The sequence below is a fragment of the Pelophylax lessonae genome (genome assembly GCF_965119305.1).
Source record: "Pelophylax lessonae genome assembly, chromosome: 8".
Lineage (NCBI taxonomy): Eukaryota > Metazoa > Chordata > Amphibia > Anura > Ranidae > Pelophylax > Pelophylax lessonae.
Genome location: NC_138775.1, coordinates 138605753 through 138625749, shown reverse-complemented (window position 1 = coordinate 138625749; position 19997 = coordinate 138605753). Strand labels below are relative to the sequence as shown.

Genomic DNA, 19997 nt, shown 5'->3' with positions numbered 1-19997 from the left:
GTGAGCGGAAGTCAATACCCAACAGTGATGACTTAGAGGAGGCGGCGACTGTCTGAGGACGTAAGAGAAACTAACACTGCACATCATCCCAAACACACCATGGTTGTAGCAGCGTCATGTTGTGGGGATGATTTTCTTCAGCAGGGACAGGGAAGCTGGTAAGAGTTGACGGGAAGATTGATGGAGTCAAATACAGGGCAATCTTAGAAAAAAACCTGTTAGAGTCTGTAAAAGCCTTGAGACTGAGGCGAAAGTTCACCTTCCAGCAGATGAAGGACCCTAAACATATAGCCAGAGCTACAATGGAATGGTTAGATAAAAGCATAATTATGTGTTAGAATGGTTCAGTCATTGTCCAGACCTAAATCCAATTGAGAATCTGTGGCAAGACTTGCAAATTGCTGTTCACAGACGCTCTCCATCCAATCTGACAGAACAAGCTATTTTGCGAAGAAGAGTAGCCAAAAAATTCACTCTAGATGTGCAAAGCTGGTAGAGACATACCCAAAAAGACTTGCAGCTGTAATTGCAGCGAAAGGTAATTCTACAAAGTATTGACTCAGGGGGCTGAATACAAATGCACGCCACACTTTTCAGATATTTGTAAAAAATTTGGAAAACCATTTACTATTTTCCTTCCACTTCCCAATTATGTGCCACTTTGTGTTGGTCTATCATATAAAACCCCAATAAAATACATTTATGTTTTTGGTTGTAACATGAAAAGAATTTGGAAAATTTCAAGGGGTATGAATACTTTTTCAAGGCATTGTATTTACAGGAATGTTAATATACATTGTGACCTTAAGTGCGGGTTCACACTTGTGCTGCTGCGAAAATCGCGTGTAATTCGGAGCGCACTGCTCCTTCATTGCATGCGATCTCATGTGTATGGCTGAATTCGCACTGCATCTGCACCAAAGACGCACAGGGGGCCTTTTTTGAGCCGCATCAAAACGGATCACAGTGGTTCACACTTGTGCGATCCGATTCTCTGCGTACTTGCAGATCGCACTGCGATATGCAATGAAACTGGGGGTGTCGTTAACTTTTAATTGACACCCCCTGCGTATCGCATATGGCAGTGTGAACTGCCAGATGCGTGGATGCGATGCGGTAACACGCTGCATATTCACAGCGTTCCCGCATCGCACAAGTGTGAACCGAGCCTAACTGGCGTGTGCACAGTACTGCACAACCTGCTGGTTTCTAGAAAATGCAAGATGCTGCTGTGAGCTCACACAGACTGGCAGCCTAAATTCTGGTCCCTCTGTAAAGACTGTATTTATGCATTAAAATGTAGGAAGGTGGAAGAAACCATGCTAGTTTATTTACTAAACACAAATCCCCTTTACCTACTTCCCTATCAGTCCAATTCTGACATGTACAGATCAGCATTTTTTTCTAGAAAATAACTTCAAACCCCCAAACATCATATATATATATATATATATATATATATATATATATATATATATATATATATATATATATATATATTTTTTTTTTTAAGCAGAGTCCCTAGAGCATAAAATGGTGTGTGTTGCAAATTTAGGTGAAAAAATACCCTTTATTGAACTTTAATGAACACAAACACAATATGAGCAACATCCCTTGGGATAGCATGGACCATAACAGGTCCTCTTTACGGAGAAATCTGGGGTCTGTTAGAACCCTAGATCTTTCCTCTGGCCTTCGATATAGTCAGACACAGATCTGTCTGATCAGCTGCTTTACTGGCTGTTAACAGGCCAGTAAACAAAGAATCAAAATTGGAAGTGACAAAATCCTCGTTGCTTCTGTTTTCTGATCTCACAGAGGGAGTAACAACATCAGTCTCTCTCTATATTACACCAGATACCACCGAGGTCCCTGGCTCCTCAATGGGACTGGAGAGCCCAGGAAAGGTGGCAGCAGAGGGGGGGGTACCCCATTTTGCTGTGTGTAGAAGTGGTCAAGTGTCTGTTTTGCCACTCAAATCACTTCTACAAGAAACAACATAGCCGGCTAAAAATTATGATAACGGGATAATGCCCGTAGCTGCAGGCATCATGCTGGTATAACCACCTAAACCCCAGGACGTCATATGACGTCCACCCAGGGGCAAGTGGTTACATTGCCTAGGGGAAATTCTCTGAATAACCTAAACTACACGTATCAAAATAAGGGGCATTTTTCAAAACGGTAGAAGCCAGAATCTGGCGCAGTTGTGCATGACAACCAATCAGTTTCTATCTTCAACTTTTTCAGTTAAGCTTTGAACATGCAAGGCTGCTCCAAATTTGATAAATTCCCCTCAATGTCTTTTTTAATATTCATATGAAATGTTATAATCTTACTGTCTTTCTGACCTGAGAAATCTGAATTCTTAATCACATGATGGCAAGACATCATAGCTGAAATTTGTTATGGCTACATTCGAGGTATATGCCTTGAGATTTGATTTGCCAGGGCTTCTTGTTGGAGAATAGCTGGCTTAAATAAACAGGGCAAATGGCAAAATACAAAAACCCAAAAAGGTATAAAATTTACTGAGGTTGGACTGGTTTGAGTTGGTTCAGATTGATTACTATGGGAACTGTACTTTTATCCTTGCTTTAACAATCCTCTATGTGGCCCAAGCAAGATCAAAACTGCGTGTTACATTTCAGCAGACTTAAGTCCGCCATAGATGATTTGAATCTTAACCGATTTAGCAGGAACCATCCAAGGATCAAGCCATGTATGTGTAGGCTGAATGTACCCAAGCTGATCGATGCCGGATTTTACATGCGATTATTGCTAGCGGCTGTTATAGCCACTAAAAATAATCACCGTCTTCTCCTGGCGGAGATGGCTTCCCCAACCTGGTTAGACAATAGCTCAGCAGGAGTGGTTGCAGGAAGGAACTAGGTTCAATACCAATTAATTATGCCAATATGTGTGCTTTTATTTCTCCAGCTGCATTCTAGAAGTAAAAGCTTTTCTCCCAGTAAATAATGAAGTTTAGCACTGGTGGAAGTAAATTTCCTTGTTGTGAAAAAAAAAGTCTAAAGACTAATTAGGTAACAAAATATAATTTTATTGCTAAGGATTACACACCTTAAAAAGCGAACCTTCACCCTTTTTCTCAGTTTACATAATGTTCTGATCCCCTTCCCTCTCCTGCTACATAACTGGACCTAGGAGTATTATCTTTCAAATACCTTAATAGCAGGACCCAGCCTTACACTTCTGGCCTATTCGTGGCACTGTTTGTCATCAGGGGCTGGCTGCAAGACCCTGGAAGAGACAGCCGGCCTCCCAATGATCTCAAAATAGAATATGGTTGCAGTTCCAGAACCGGCATGTCTCAGGATACACTGGGTACTCAGAGTAGGAAAAAACTGTAAAGGGGAGTGAAATTTCTCTTTAACATCCAAATCTCTGGAAAGAACGTCCTTAGTCCATTACAGTTCCTTTCCATCCATCAGTCACTGGGCTGACTTGTTGTAGACAGTAATACATTGTAACAGGATCATGAGCAGGAAAGGGACAGGTTAGAGGAAGGCATTGCAGTCAGTCGAGCTGCCATGGGAACACATTGCAAGCACAGTGGTCATATGATGTATAGGAAGCAGGATACATAAAATGTAACAAATTTGTATTACATTTATGGCACTTTTCCACTGCAAGTACCAGCTCGGCTCTACTCGGCCCGGTTTGCTTTTCCACTGCTGGTACCACATGGTACGGTGTTGGAACGGTTTGGTATGGTTTGCTTTTCCACTAAAGTAGTACTAAAGTTAAGTGGGTGGGAGAACAACGATTCTCTGATCAATCAGTGGCTAGTAGTGACTGCATGCAAAGGATTGTGGGATATGGTACCGGTATGGTACCTCTTGGAACCACAATCGAGGTGGTACTGTTTTAGAGAGCCGTACCGTTCGGTTCCATGCAGTGGAAAAGCGCCGCCGTACCGTACCGAACCATTCCTACACCGTACCATGCGGTACCAGCAATGGAAAAGCACAAAAGCGAGCCGAACCGTTCGGTTCCATGCAGTGGAAAAGCGCCATTACATTCTATTACATCATTAATTACAGAAAGTAGTATGCACTTGCAGATACACAGTGCAAGGGCCAATCATTACAACTATCAAACATTCAAATAATGACCTTTCCAGCAGCACAAATGTAGTACTTCTATGACTGCAGTGTAGAATGAGATTCAAATGTGATTCTATTCTGGTCAGACGGCTGTGATTGGCACCAAGTAAAACTAACAAGATTTTCTATGGTTCTTCAAAATACATATGGTATAATCTTAAGACATAAATCCCTGCAAGTGACACTTGAGTAAAATTTGAAACCGGAACATTGCTCTTATTTAAGGTAATGATAATACTCTAAAACTTAACCTAAATGTTCTGCTTGCATAGTGGTTTGAAAATTTGAAAAACTTCTAACATTTTTTGTACAAATTCTCTGCATGTTTCATTAAATTTACCAAATGCAGACAGGAAATAAGCTTGTATGTTTGTATGAAGAGGAAATTATAAAATATAAAAGGGAAACTAAAACCCAACTCTGGGAGATTTGGAAGGTGTCCCTTGCAGTGGGGCTATGCCTGGAGAGCACAAGCACTTTTACTTACCTGATCCTTCACTTCCATGGCAGACTGCGCTCCCTCTTACTCCAGCAGTGGACTGTCCATTAGCATCATCCCATCCAATGCAGGGTTGTGGACCCAGCATTGATCTGGATGATGTCAGAACTTTAAGGTACCATTGGTGGAGAAGACACTGCAGGGATCAGTCTAGCAGTATGGAGGAGCAGAGGATCTGGTAAGTACATTTTTTCTATGCCCTCTAAATCTAAATGGCAGATATCTCTGGCAGTGCATGCGCAACCCCACTGCAATGGAGAATTTTAATTTAATTTTCAGAGATGAGCTTTCATTTTTTTTCACTAGGAAATGCTTTTCTTGATAGGGGTTGCATCTATTTCTAATTAGACTTTTAGTGAAGGGCTATGAGTATAACTTTTGTGTTCTTGTACCAAATATACCATCTACAAGCTTTTTTCCAGAAAGACATGCCACTGCCATCTACTCCCCTGCACAGATCATCAATTAGACATAGACTGCATATCATGGTCCAATTCTGTAGATTATCAGCATTCTTGTAATATAATCATTTTTTAAAATATTGCTGGTCAAAGGTCAAAAAAAAAAAAAAAAGGAGTGCCTATGGTGCCATGGTTGGTCAGCCATCTTCATCAGTAATGAGAAGTAGCTAAAGACAGTGTGACCCCCTGGGCCACCATACTTTTCCTTAGTTTTAAAATGGATGCACTTGCTAAATGACCAAATATAATATATCTTCTGACAGTAAGGAAAAACTAAAGACAAAACTTTTTTTTTGGATAGAATGAGGAGGGATTTTTTTTTTTTGCTGTCTGTGCCCCCGTTAGAGAGATTCATCTTCTCGATTTTTCCTATTTACTGTTATCATTGAAAATGAAAGTAAAAGAAAATCCCCAATTTTGGGTTGTCCCCAGAAAAATAATAGAGGGGAAATCTTCCATTGAGGACACTAGTTCTGGTGAGCTCGGGGTTCCCAAGAAATTCCTTTAATTTCCAGGGATTTCCTCTCACTTCCTGTTTGGCTATGGGACAGGAAGTGAAGGAAAATCGCCACTATGGGACACAGGCGGCGAAAAAAAAAATGATCTGATGGGTTAGAACCCTCCCTTAGTTTATAAAAAAAAAAAAGTTTTGGCTATAGTTCTACTTTAAGACAATTAAGAAATTTGACAGCCATTTAAAAAGAAAAAAAAAAAACAAACACAAAAAAGGTATCAATTATTGCTTTTTTTTGTTTGATATAGCATTCATTTGTCACAGAATATTCCAGTTTGCTTGTTGGTGTGTTCTGTACACTTAATACTGTAACCCTGCAGGAAATTTTGCTTCTTAAAATGCAGAAGTTTCGGCGTAGACATCTTCCGTTAGATTACATCTAGAAAGAAAAAAGAAAAAAAAAAAAAAAAAAAAAGATATTTATATGGTCACTTTTCTTTTTACAAACCCATGCAGTGAAAGAAATCCTAGGAACAAAAATAGCCTTTGTTCACACCGATGCAGCTTTGAAATCGCGCTACTTCAGCAAGATTTTAAAGCCGCACATCAGTGCAATTTGCACTGCTGATTTCATTACGGCTTGCAACTTCATTTAACGGAAATCTATGCAAATCACAATGAAATCAGTAAAAAGTAGTGGAGGAACCTTTTTCATAATTGCAGAGACGCGAGTTTCGGCGATATGAATGGTTCTATTGCCGGCAATGGGGTGCGGATTGTCATGTAACTTGTAACTGTCAAATCGAATGACAAAACGCACAGGTGTAAATGGAGGCTTAGTGTTTTCTGTCATAATGCTATGTAACCGATCATCCTGGCGTTTCAGGTTTGCAATATCAGGGGAAAACTGCACAATTTTTTTGATTTAATGTTTAAGATTTTCAGATTTAGGTACTTTTAGAAAGTTTTACATAACTATTTACTAAAAGCAGGTAAACAGACACGTTTGTAGTTGTCCTACATGTGCCAACATTTGCCCTGTGCATTAACACTGAAACATGAAGTTGATGTGAAGGTTCCTTGTTTCCCACAAACCTAAAGGATATCCATATCAAACATTTAAATCTTCAGTCCAATGACTGGCAGAATGGAGTAGTGACATCAGCATTACCACAATCAGTGATGCAGAAGCAAAGAGTTGTCATTGCAACTGCTTGGAGTAGAACGAAAAAGGGCAGGGAAAGGAAGCCAATCTGAGCTGCAGTGATTACTACTATATTTTGTTTATGTATTTCCACCAATACCTATTTGTTGTCCATGTATTGTCTTGGTGTCCAGTGTGCAGGGCATATATATTTGCTTTGTGTTGCCCTTGTAGTACTACAATTGCCATTGTGCTGCCCACAAATAATCATGATTGCCAGTTTGCAACTACCCTATCAGTAACATTGTTGGTGATTTTGGTTGTTCATATGGTTCCATCTGTGTGAGAGCCTGGCCAAGTCAACACTGGGGTTTTTTTTTTTCCAGAAAGGGGGTTACAATTTAACATTTCTTTAAAAAGCCTGTAATTATCAAACCACAGTCCTAAAAACATTAATATATTTTAACCTTTTGCCGCCTGGGGTAATTTTGAATTATGCTTGCATAAAAATTGTAAAATCAGTATTTGCAGGGGCTCTAGAGAATAAAACAATAGTTGTTGCAATTATTTATGGTGCATGAAATTTGCACAGCCGTTTATCAAATGCAAATTTTCAGGAAAAAGCACACTTAAATGATACTTAGTGTACACAAACAGAATACCCTTTTTTTGTTCCATTATAAAATACGATGCTGTGTTAAGTAAAGAGATACAAAACATGTCAAGCTTTAAAATTGCTCATGCCGGTCAAATGGGGACAAACCATGATACCTAAAATTGTCCATAGGTGATGTTTTCAAAGCCTTTAAAGGTTATCAGTTTAGAGACAACGTGAGCACTGGCACTAAAATGAATGCCCCTGCAACTCTGACGTTCATAGTGATACCTCCTATGTGTGGTGTAATCCCTTTTTTCATATGTGTACCAACCTACATGCATGTTTGCATTTGAGCATGTGCACAGGGGGGGGGGGGATGTTTTTAAACAAACCCCTAATTTGACCCCCCACCCACATCCCATCCTACCAAATCTTAAGCTGTACAGTGTTCAGTATAAAAAAAGAAATTACAGGGTTGTGCACAATGTTGGGTTTATTTATAGTGCTAAAGATTGCAAAGGATTAAGGCAAAATAATGATACTGCAGCTCTGTATATGGTAGGTGGGGTATACTGTAATTCTCCACCCTTCATTGACACCATTTCCTGGATATGCGCCCTTCCTTAAACAATGAACTCCAGTGGGAGCAAAGGAAATGACCTTGGTTGCACCAAAATAACCCCAGTTGCTCAATAGCACTCACATTTATTTCTAAACTTATAACCTGTAAAGGCTTTGAAAAACAAAATCACAGTAAGCATACTCTACCTGGATAAAGTAATATACAAAAGGAATAAATGATGGAATTGGGCATTATATTCTACATTTGCCTTAAAAGTGAAAAAAAAAAAAAACTGGTGTAAATAATCTTATCAACATCTAAGTAATGGCCGAAGTTGACTTCTTTTTACAAAGATAGTCTATGAGTCAACTAACTCATTGAAAACAATGCACTCTGTGTCCTACCTATAATAAATAAAAGAAAGAAAAAACACTACACATTCTGAGATAGCACTTCAGCAATACAATGAGGATGATTTACTCAGTGTCTCGAGATGAAATTTACACACACAAGTAAAAAAGTCAGTACAGTAACTCATCTCTCCCTTACTGCCCCATCACTTTACTAGGCTCTTTTCAAATGTTTAATCAAATCAGAGACAACATATCTGGAAAAAAAAAAAACTGCTAGAACCCATGGAAATAGTGTGTCAAGGGTCAACATTGTATCAAATTTTTACTTTTAAAGCTTAAACCTATTAATAAAATAAATAATAAAAATTATGTATAGTATAAATCATTTGTTTGAAAATGTAAATGTTGTATTTGCTGGAAGCAAATTTTTTATTTATTTTTTATTACTGGACCATCCCTCTGAGGAATGGCTAATTCAGCCCTAAATATAGTGGGAATGTGAGGGTCTGAGCATTGCACTACAGACTCATCATCTTATAGCGTGTCTATATAACATCAGGGTCCAAAGCATCTTGTGAAAGGTATTCCAAGCCAAATTCTGCTAATTAAAGGGCACCAGCTTTTCAGAAAGTGCCAGTGTCTACCCCCCCCCTTTGAAATGCATGCAACTTGTAGTAAATCATTTTTTATCGTAAATCAGCTTTTTAAAAGAAAAGAAAAAATCACAATAGGGATTTTATGTTTAAAATACTGTACCGCAACCGTAGACCCAACATTTGACTCACAGTTGTAGAGTGCTCCCATTGACCCTAATGGGTGCATTTGACAGGTGGTGGTGCCTGTCAAATACTGCAAGCCAAGATAAAATTGCTGCAGCCACAATGCAAAGCATGGCGGCAGTAGCATGTGTACAACCCCCACCATCTGATGCAATGGTAGAATTAAGCGGTAAAGCCATGGCTTTTTTACCACCCTCTGGTGGCCCATGTGCAACAGCCCATACCATTATAGAGAATAAACTAATTTATTTTTCCATATGCAAAAAATAATGTGTGCTATAGTAATCTTAATAATTTTACAACTACTGAATTGTACTGAACGGTGTCCTAAAGAATATCCTAAACAGCCAGTGTTTTGCTAACTTTTAGCTTCTATTGAACTGCGTTAGTAGGATATACCCATTTTACCACCCAATACTTACGCTGTGAGCGGTTACCAAGGCAAGAACTGAACAAGCATCTGCAAAAGCAACAGACGATGGAGCCAGCTAATAATAGGAAGAGTGTAATACCAATTCCAATGACCACATAGAGGCTGCAGAAGAAACACAAAACCATAAAAAAAATTACAATGAGAACATTAGAGACACACAGACTTTTTTAAAATGTTGTTACCATTAAAAATATAGAACCTTTTTTTAGCTCTTCCTTACCATTCAGCTACACTCAGGCTGTAGCACAAAGCATTTGAATTGGACAAGTTGGGCAGTATGGAAAGAACCCCATAAGTAGCAGATGGGGTGGGACCTCTGCTGCTTTAATGAGCACAACCTGATGCATGTGGGGCCTTGAAGTTTGTCAACATGAGCCCCATATTTGGTTCATATATTGATTTGTTCTTTAGGCTGGGTTCACACTTATGCGAATTCGATGCGGGTTTCCCCGCATCCAATTTGCATGTCAGGAGCCTGTGACCGGCTCTCAATGGAGCCGGTTCACACAGCCCAGGGACGGATGGGGAGCGAATTGCACAGGAGTCCTGTGCATCTTCTGGTCCGTTTCAGGTCCGAATTCAGCGAAAAATTCGTACCGAAATCAGACCTGAAAAGGTGAACAGGGACACACCGGACCCCTGCTGTGAGCCGCTCCACACAAAGGTGTGAGCCCAGCCTTAAAGGGCACTAAACCTAAAAAGAGAAGTTTGCCAATTAATAAACTAACACAAAATCTAGAATAGTCTGATCCCTCTATGCTGTGATTGGTCTATGCAGGGTCTCGGTATTAATTGGAGCAACTTTTTTCTGGTGTACTGTGACAGATCCCACAAGTGCTTATGGCTACTCATGATTTATAGTGCCATAATCTTCTGATAAACAGTATGCATTTACTGTTCTGTCTCTGCTGGATTTTTTTTACAAGCCCTGGAAGTGGAACATCACATTTGTGTTGAGAAATGCACAGTACTGTGTTCACACTTACACGTATATGTTTGGACTTGCCAAGATTGGTCACAAATTGTAGTTTGTGTATGGTCAGTTATATACTGTCAATTCACTACAATTTTTCATAGACACTTTGATTTCTTTGGGTAAAACACAATAGTAAACTGATGTACTTTGCACTTGTATATGTATCGGTTGCACACTATTTCCATTGCTTCTCTGTTATTTTACTGAATAATTATATTTGATATGATTTTTACGATCTAGCGCTGCACTATTTGATTTATATCATTTCTGAGTTTGATATCAAAAACTTTATGTCAGCTGCTCTTTTTAATTTTTATAGATCACATAATCCAAGTGCTTCATTTTTTGGTTTTAGTTTTTTTAATATAAGGGATCCTATGCTCTACACTGCGTGGGTTAATTTCTCATTTGGCCTGGAAGGGGGGGGGGGTGATACGAATATTGTGAAATAGTTACTTTATTTCTCACTCCTGCATGCTCCCTCCTTTGTGCGACCACCCAAAGATGCTCACTTCACTGTCTAGCCGGTGACAGCTCTCTGACATCATCAGGTACAAAGCAGGACCATCAATTTCATTGTACACTAGGAAAGGGAGGGCTTGTACAAATCCCGGGATGTGTCATATAGAAGAAGGGAGTGCTGACTGCTGGGGAAACAAGGAATAAGGTATTTTTACTTATTCCATTATTCCTAGCCAAACAAGCATGTAACAAATGTATTGTGGGGATGGGGACATTACTGCATCTGTAAATTTAACAGCAGTCCAGAGACTTTCCAATGATATCCGTAAATATACCACTCTGCAAATAGAGGGTTTACTCAGATTGTTTATCCCTCATTTTAGTTTCTAGCCATCAGATATACAGTATAACACTTTTGTGTGGTGTTCTGGGTGCCAAGACCCTTTTTCACTCATAGAGCTTTCCACACATACTCCTCCCGTTTGGGATGGCAAGTTTTTTTTCTCCATATTGGCGATAGTCTTGGGGCTCTCACCATCATTCCTCCTCTGCAAGTCCTCTGGTTTCTTCTCTCTGGTTGTGGAGCATCAATTTAGATTTAGTATATTTGTATGTATTCCCAGCTTTGTGCACGGTCTATTTTCTTATGTTGACTGCTATTCACACGCATACAATTCTTTACTTTTGGCACATGTGGGGTGTTTGGTTTTGGGTAGTATTGTTGTGGCTATCTGTTCATTTTTAATTTGTTGCTCCTGTTGTCCTAGAATAGTGATGGCAAAGCTTGGCACCCCAGATGTTTTGGAAATACATTTCATGATGTTCATGCACTCTGGGGTGTAGCTGAGCATAATGGGAAATGTAGTTTCAAAACCTCTGGGGTGCCAAGGTTCACCATCACTGTCCTAGAACATCACTTTTTATTTTATTAAAGCTGGACCAATTTAACTATGTATAAAAGACCCATACCTGGAATTCTTTTTTAAACCATGACCTGGATAAAGAAGAACCTTCACAGACATATGAGCAGTCTATACAAAGATGGAGGGTGTCAAAGGAAATACAATAAATTGTGTAAAATGTTTATATACAGTACAGCTCTCTACGTATAGGGTTATAAGATTTTTTTCATGATTTTTTTCAATTAGATAATTTACCTTTATAATTTTGGATACAGATTGCCAGATATTCGCTCAGGTTTTAAAGTGGACTCTATGGGTTTGATTTACTAAAACTGGAGAGTGCAAAATCTGGTGCAGCTGTGCATGGTAGCCAATCAGCTTCCAGGTTTTTAGTCAAAGCTTAATTTCAACAAATTGAAGATTGTTCACTTAATTGAACAAGCTGATTGGCTACCATGCACAGCTGCACAAGATTTTACATTGTCCAGTTTTAGTAAATCAACCCCATTATGTTGTTCAGTAAAGTCATTATGTGCCTGGAAACTTTTTTAACAGTAGTGACAGATTGGGGCACTATGCAGGATAACTAAAGCTATTTTTTGACACAGAAGAATGCCTAATTTGCAGCTGTTGGGTTATTTTACTGTGACCTGCAACAGATGTATGCTGACTCTTGAAGTTGACGTCAACTTCAAGATCTGGGGGAATTAGTCAAATTGAAACCATTTCCTGGTATTATGAAAGTGCTATTTTTTTTAAATTTATTACAGAGCAGCCCACACTGCAGCAAGGCATTTAACAAGTTCTGTAAATGTACTTACTTTCTCTTTTTACTGTAGCACTGCCCCCTTGAGGGCTGCTGAATTTCTCACCTTTCAGGTCCCCCTGGGTTACCGATAAGATTCTGCATGCAGTTGCTAACACTTTACTTTCCTGGCTCAGTCAATGAACAGTCTAGGGGTTGTTGTTTTTGTCATTTTATTTTAGATGGGAGAAGGGATGAGTGGGATACTCTTGAACACTTGAACTATTCACAATGCTGAAGACTTCTGAGAATGCGGCAAGGCCGCAGCTTCATACTGACACTAGATGAATCTGAGGGTAATGTTCTTTAGCACCCATCTTCAGGGCACACGCCTAGTACCCCCTTTCTATCCACGAGCTGGCACCCTTCCTCTTACTACTCTACTCCGGAATGGCCCCCTACCTGGTCAGGCCCGTAGACACAATCCACTGTACTAAGGATACTGCTTTTCAGGTTCTCCAGTGTCTCAACTCCTCCTAATCAGCTCTCCTGGACCTCTCGGTTCAGCTCCACACTTCTGGCTCACCAGGCCGATTGCCTGTAACCATACACCAACCACTGCAGAAGAGGAGGCAGCCGCCACCCTCCTTCCAGGACTCTGCTCACCAGCCAAAGACCCCAAGCACATGTGCTCCTGGCTTTTATACCACACCCAACAATGCACTGAGACAGCAGTCTGTGCCAATCACTGGGGGCTGTATCAAAGCATGTGTGCTCATTGGTTAGGTTTCCTCCACTATCCAATGTGCCTCCCCATTGGACCAGTGGGGACACTTCCCCAGACCACATCAATCACACGCTGAGCACATAGAACAGACCTAACTCACAGATCCTGCTCTCTGTTGAGCAGTGTTCAATATGGAATTTACCTGCTGCTCCTCTGATAGGCAGAGAGCGCCAAAAACTTTACTCACTCTCTAGCACCTTCCTAGGAGGGTGCTGCATTACTATGGCAGTTTTTCATGTAGGTCTTTGAGGTTTAAATCTTACTTTTCTGCAACTTTTGTCACAGGATTCACCAATGCTATTTCTTAGCCCTATTCTTTTATGGCTATGTTCAAGACTCTAACCTTGGGCATTGTCAGTTATCTGTCTATACACTGTCAGATATCTAACCTTGGGCATTGTCAGTTATCTGTCTATACACTGTCAGATATCTGCCTGACATTTTTTTCCTTATACATATTTTATTGTAGTTATCCATTTTATGTTTGACATCTTGGTTGGCGACTCCATTGTGTGCTTCCTGTTTGGTGGTTTCCTGCCCTTTTTTTAACAGCTCCTGGACAAGACCCCTCCCTTGGTATTCTTTCATTGCTTTTGCCAGAGAAGGAACATTATACATTTTTACATATGTTGTCCAATTGGTGGGTAAAAATATGCCTTGCACGGTTTGACAACTGTTTTCTGAAGACATTTTTTCTACTTGTCAGATACAAAAAATGCCACGAAGCAGAAAAAGTATTATGGCTTTCTAATGACATGGTCTTTCAACAGATATCCTATAAAATATTATTTATCCTGAAGAAGTGACTGTTGCTTCACAAAAAGCACAGAATGCTGGGATTTCAACAGACTACTTCTATATAAATGTGTTACAACCATTTACCATTCTTTGATATATTCTATGTAATTTTAACCATGTTCTTTAATAAAAACTCTGACTTTTTAAGAATGTTCTGACTTGTTGTTGGGTGCACTTAAAGTCTCATGGGCAATTTCATGGTTTGAATATTCTTTATTAGAGAAATGTACTCTCACTTCCTCTTCCATTCAGCTTCAGATTCTGTGGGGCTATCCCAGGATCCTAATAAAAGGATGGCATCCCTTTGAATCCAGACTGTGTCCCACTGTGGGCCAGGTACTTGGATGCTCCTTCCTGTAGCCAGCTCTGGTTCCTACAACCAAAGCATCATTGCAACTGTAATGGGGAGGTAACATGGGTGTAACAGAACCGCGACCCACACTATTTGTGGGCTTCTGTCAGTATATGGCTTCCTTCAGTCTTGAACATCGATATCAAATATTCCATCCACCCCCCCATACAAAGCTAGCCGACAACTTAGCTTGTACTGGAACCTTCTCCTTTATTAAACAGTCACACAAAATTTATATACAGCATGGACATCCCCCTCCTGGTCAAATTACCCCATCAGGTCAGGTGCCTGATTACATTATCCTATGCAGATGAAATTGTATAGAGAAATATAATTAACATCTCTAAAGAACAACCAACACAAACAGTATACTATTTCCACTCAGCAACTAACAGATGACAGTGATTGAATCCACCTGAGCCAATTAACTAGCAGACTGCCATCCTCTAGCTCATAAAATGCAATACACATTATCATAAGTGTAAACACCAAAACTATTTTAGATAACAGGTGAGTAAATCAACATATTCAACAATGTCTGGATGACAGGTGGCTGAGGTGATATTAGCATCTGCTAATGACTGACTGTGTGAAGCAGTCCTCGCATATCTCTTGAGACACATGGCTTTCACAACTATCACTGTCCCATTTGAAGTAATCCAAACCATATTCTCAGTGTCCATTAAGTACCTGTCTTTCACTCACAGTGACAGTGAGTACCGTCACAATGCATATCAAAAGAAAGGTGCAATCCCCACACAGGACAATACTTCTCTTCACATCAGAGCAACCTGAGATCTGTTACTTGGCTCTTTTCTCTACGCAGGCCACTGGGGGAGCACTGACACCGGTGCTTCAAATCAGCTTTGAAATCATTTTTGCTGGGGCATCCCAAGTTCAATGAAAATAAAATTAAAAAATTTTAAAGCGCACTCAAAATACTTACGACTACAGATATGCACACATACAGTGTGCGTATGCTGAACATAGTTTTTGTTCACTTCAGTGTAAAACTATCTTATTTTATGTTCATTCACTAAAAGTATTTGCCCAGTGTAGTCTGTCAGCTACTGTCCTTGTCAGTATTGAGAATATTGGGTTGAAGTATTGTGGCATGTGCCCCTTTCTCTTCCCCAGTATTAAGCAATCACAGTATTCCCTCTAGGTAAGTCTGACAAAGGAGGAGGTTCTTCAAAATGTGTAACCACCCCCATTGCTCCGCCCAAATATGCCCTCATCCAGGAGATTCCCTCCAACACACGGGGCCTGTGTACAGAGTTCTAGTCTGTCCTTTAGCTGCAGCTAATGCTCCATCAGACAGCGGTGCTGCTACAAGTGAAAAAACAGAATGGTGCCCATGCTGGAGGGTGTTAGTACATGCCTTTTCTATATTAATTTTGTAAATGCCTAATTTGCATTTGATTTTAAATATTAATGCTTTTAATTCTACTGCATTTAGTGTGCACTCTACTTGTTTGTATGGCATCCTTAGTTCACACCTCAGTCCCGACCCACCTAAGATGGCACTAATTGGCATGGAGAATATAGCCTGGTAGAACCAGATTAATCAGGACCACATGTGAACCCTACTCTCTGCATTGGTGTCACTTCCAGCAGGTCCCTCTCAGCAACCTTCCTATGAAGGGGTAACAGTCCTCCTTCCATCTCTAGATCCCAATGCTTCCCTGAAGGAAAGCAAACCACCACGCACCCCACCCACCAGTACCTAAATACCCCTAGGTAAACAAATATAAGTAGCAGGGAACACTGTACAGCAAAAATGTGGGCAATACTCCCCCCCGCCTTTCTTCCCAGAGCACCGATGTCCCAACTCTTCCCCAACTCAGCACTAACAATGCCCCCCCCCCCCCTTTTCCCCCAACTGAGCACCAGTGTCCCTTCTTTCTCCCTGGTGGAGCATTTTTTTTTCATGTTGACTACCAACACTGATCATTTTCTTCCTCCCACTGGCAACTAATTCCAGGACTGTTTTTCCCCCTCCCATTAACTAACAGCACCAAGCTTTCTGACTGCTGATGCTGGCCTTTTTTTTCCCCTTCCTCTGACCACTGATACCAGGCGTTTTTCCTCCCCAGGACCACCAACACTGGGCATTTTTTCCATCCCCTGACCACTGATGCTAGACAATATTCGTCCTCCTGACCATCAAATTTATGATGACACTGCTAACTGCTGCACTCTATACATTCTGCTTTAATTTTGTTCTTCTTTAAAGTGAATAATAAACCCCAAAACAAACATGTAACATATTGCAGCTAACCAATCGTAAAAGTGTATTTTCACGTTTGCCTCTAAATTTGGATAACACCTAATTTATATTTGTTACATGTCTTCATTTCCATACAATAACTTCAAAAGTATTTTAAAATTGCAGCTTACCCTTTTTAGATATACTATTCTGAACCCCCCAACAAGGAAAAAGTCTACTAGGTTGTCTTTGTTTATAAGGGGGCTGGCCAGCTGTGTTTGCTATATTTAATCATGTCTGTATTGTGCAGGCAGATCCTTATTATTAATTTTAAATTAATTTGAACACTGTCTGTCCTAGCGAAAGTATAATGATGTAGAGACTGGGCTTCTTGCGTTTTAAGTTAATGAGCACAGACTTGGGAGAAGCTCACTCTAACATTGTTCAAAAAAAAAATGGCATTATGTGTTTTGTTTTTTTTAGGCATGTTCCTGTCTTAGGGTGTCCCCACTCTGGATAGAGGAACAACAGAGACACCTTTGACAGCAGCATTGTCAATCTAGAGAGAGGGTAATGTTAGATGCAACAGCAGATTTGCTTGACTAGTAAATTAATGCTGAACCCCAGCTAAGACTTTTTAAGCAGTTACAGCAAAATTTTATTTTCTTTCAGGATAAAAGGTTCTAACCACTTCTGGATTTGCCCCCTTAATGACCAGGCCATTTTTTGTGATTCGGCACTGCGTTACTTTAACAGACAATTGCATGGTCGTGCAGCGCTGTACCTAAAAAAAAAAATTGATGTGCTTTTTTCCCACAAATAGAGCTTTCTTTTGGTGGTATTTGATCACCTCTGCAATTTTTATTTTTTGCGCTATAAACAAAAAAAGAGCGACAATTCTGAAAAAAAAAAAAAAAATGTTTTTACTTTCTGCTATATAGCATTCCCAAAAAAAAAAAAAAAAATGTAAAAATACTTTTTTTCATCATTTTAGGCCAATTTGTATTCTGCTACATATTTTTGGTAAAAAAAAAAATCCCAATAAGCGTATCTTGATTGACTTGCGCAAAATATATTGTGTCTAAAAACTAGGGGCAAGATTTGTCATTTTTTTTTTTTTTTTACTAGTAATGGCGGCGATCTGCGATTTTTAGCGGACTGTGACATTGCGGCGGACAGATCAGACCCGTAACTGACATTTTTACACTTTTGGGGGGACCAGTGACATTACTACAGTAATTAGTGCTAAAAATATGCACTGTTACTGTAATAATGACACTGGCAGGGAAGGGGGTTAACCCAGGGGTGATCAAAGGGTTAATTATGAGTCTAGGGGTGTGTTTTCAAACTGTGTAGGGGAGGGACTTGTGAAATAAACACAGAGACCTGTGATCCTATATAGAAGGATCACAGGCGCTCTGTGATAATTTCAGAGAGAACAACGGTCTGCTGTGTTTACGGGTGCATGGCGGCAATTGCGGCCGCCAGCCATGTGGATCGGCTTACCCGCCTAACTAGTTGGTGCAGGGGCGCGCCGCCGGCGGTGCACACTCGCCCCCAGGTACGGTGATTCGCGTAGCCAAGCCAGCCTGCCGCAGTATATATGAGGCCGGCGGTTAGCAAATGCTTAAACAAATGAATACAAGCTGACCATTGTTAGCGTCCCTTTTAGTGTTAAGTGACTTTTCTCACCCCTCTAACTGCCACTTTTGGTGGACAGCTTAGTCTGGTAGCCCCTTCACGACTAGGGTCAACACAAACCTGAATGGCCAAACCCAATTTTGCAACTTTGACATTTGTAAGTAAAACTATTAATATCATCGCAACTACTTTGAGTATCCAAGTGGATTATAACTTATTTTTTCTATTCCTGATGATTGGGGCGATACTAAACATGAGTGCATTACTTGTTTCTTTTACATGTTGTAGGTCCAAGAAATAATAGTGTACAATTTCACTTTTTGCTCTTTTTGTCCTACCTAAAACACACTGACACTAAATATAAAACCTTTTTTTCTTTCCTAAAACACAATGACCTTTACACTGCCACTAACTTGACACGAATATCTGTGCAGTAATCGAGTTTTGGTTACTGTGAAGGCAATGTGTCAGTTAACTCCAACTGACACAGTGACACTAATTGAAGACATATATGCAGCACCTATGCAGAAAGCGGCGCCGATTGCGTGGGGGAAAATCTGACAGGGCAGTTGTACAGAAGTTGACTTCTTTACAACCTACCTGCCCATACATGGATTGAAATTCGGCCGAAAGGAAATTCCGATCATGTATGGCCAGTTTTAGGCTGGCCATACATGTTAAATTTTCTTGTACAATTTTCTGTTAGATTTACCAAAAATCATTTAATAGAAGGTCAAAACTAAACAACACTTTCATTTGTATCCTATAAGGAAGGCCTTTGTACTACATACAGTGGGTACGGAAAGTATTCAGACCCCCTTAAATTTTTCACTCTTTGTTATATTGCAGTCATTTGCTAAAATCATTTAAGTTCATTCTTCTTCCTCATGAATGTACACATAGCACCCCATACTGACAGAAAAACACAGAATTGTTGACATTGTTGCAGATTTATTAAAAAAGAAAAACTGAAATATCACATGGTCCTAAGTATTCAGACCCTTTGCTGTGACATTCATATATTTAACTCAGGTGCTTTCCATTTCTTCTGATCATCCTTGAGATGGTTCTACACCTTCATTTGAGTCCAGCTGTGTTTGATTATACTGATTGGACTTGATTAGGAAAGCCACACACCTGTCTATATAAGACCTTCCAGATCACAATGCATGTCAGAGCAAATGAGAATCATGAGGTCAAAGGAACCGCCTGAAGAGCTCAGAGACAGAATTGTGGCAAGGCACAGATCTGGCCAAGGTTACAAAAAGATTTCTGCTGCATTTAAGGTTCCTAAGAGCACAGTGGCCTCCATAATCCTCAAATGGAAGACGTTTGGGACGACCAGAACCCTTCCTAGAGCTGGCCGTCCGGCCAAACTGAGCTATCGGGGGAGAAGAGCCTTGGTGAGAGAGGTAAAGAAGAACCCAAAGATCACTGTGGCTGAGCTCCAGAGATGCAGTCAGGAGATGGGAGAAAGTTGTAGAAAGTCAACCATCACTGCAGCCCTCCACCAGTCGGGGCTTTATGGCAGAGTGACCAGACGGAAACCTCTCCTCAGTGTAAGACACATGAAAGCCCGCATGGAGTTTGCTAAAAAACACCTGAAGGACTCCAAGATGGTGAGAAATAAGATTCTCTGATCTGATGAGACCAAAATAGAACTTTTTGACCTTAATTCTAAGCGGTATGTGTGGAGAAAACCAGGCACTGCTCAT

General features: G+C 40.2%; 1 protein-coding gene across 1 annotated transcript in view; it reads right to left on the bottom strand.

Moving 5' to 3' along the window:
- Nucleotides 1-5842: 5842 nt before the first annotated feature.
- LOC309561135 (uncharacterized protein) overlaps nt 5843-19997 on the bottom strand; it is an 82505-nt gene continuing 68350 nt past the window's right edge. The window contains exons 3-4 of the mRNA XM_082264880.1: nt 9400-9512; nt 5843-5980 (exon numbers count right to left, since the gene is read on the bottom strand). Of these exons, the coding sequence (XP_082121006.1) occupies nt 5970-5980; nt 9400-9512 (124 nt within the window). The 3' untranslated portion in view covers nt 5843-5969. The remainder of the gene's footprint in view (nt 5981-9399; nt 9513-19997) is intronic.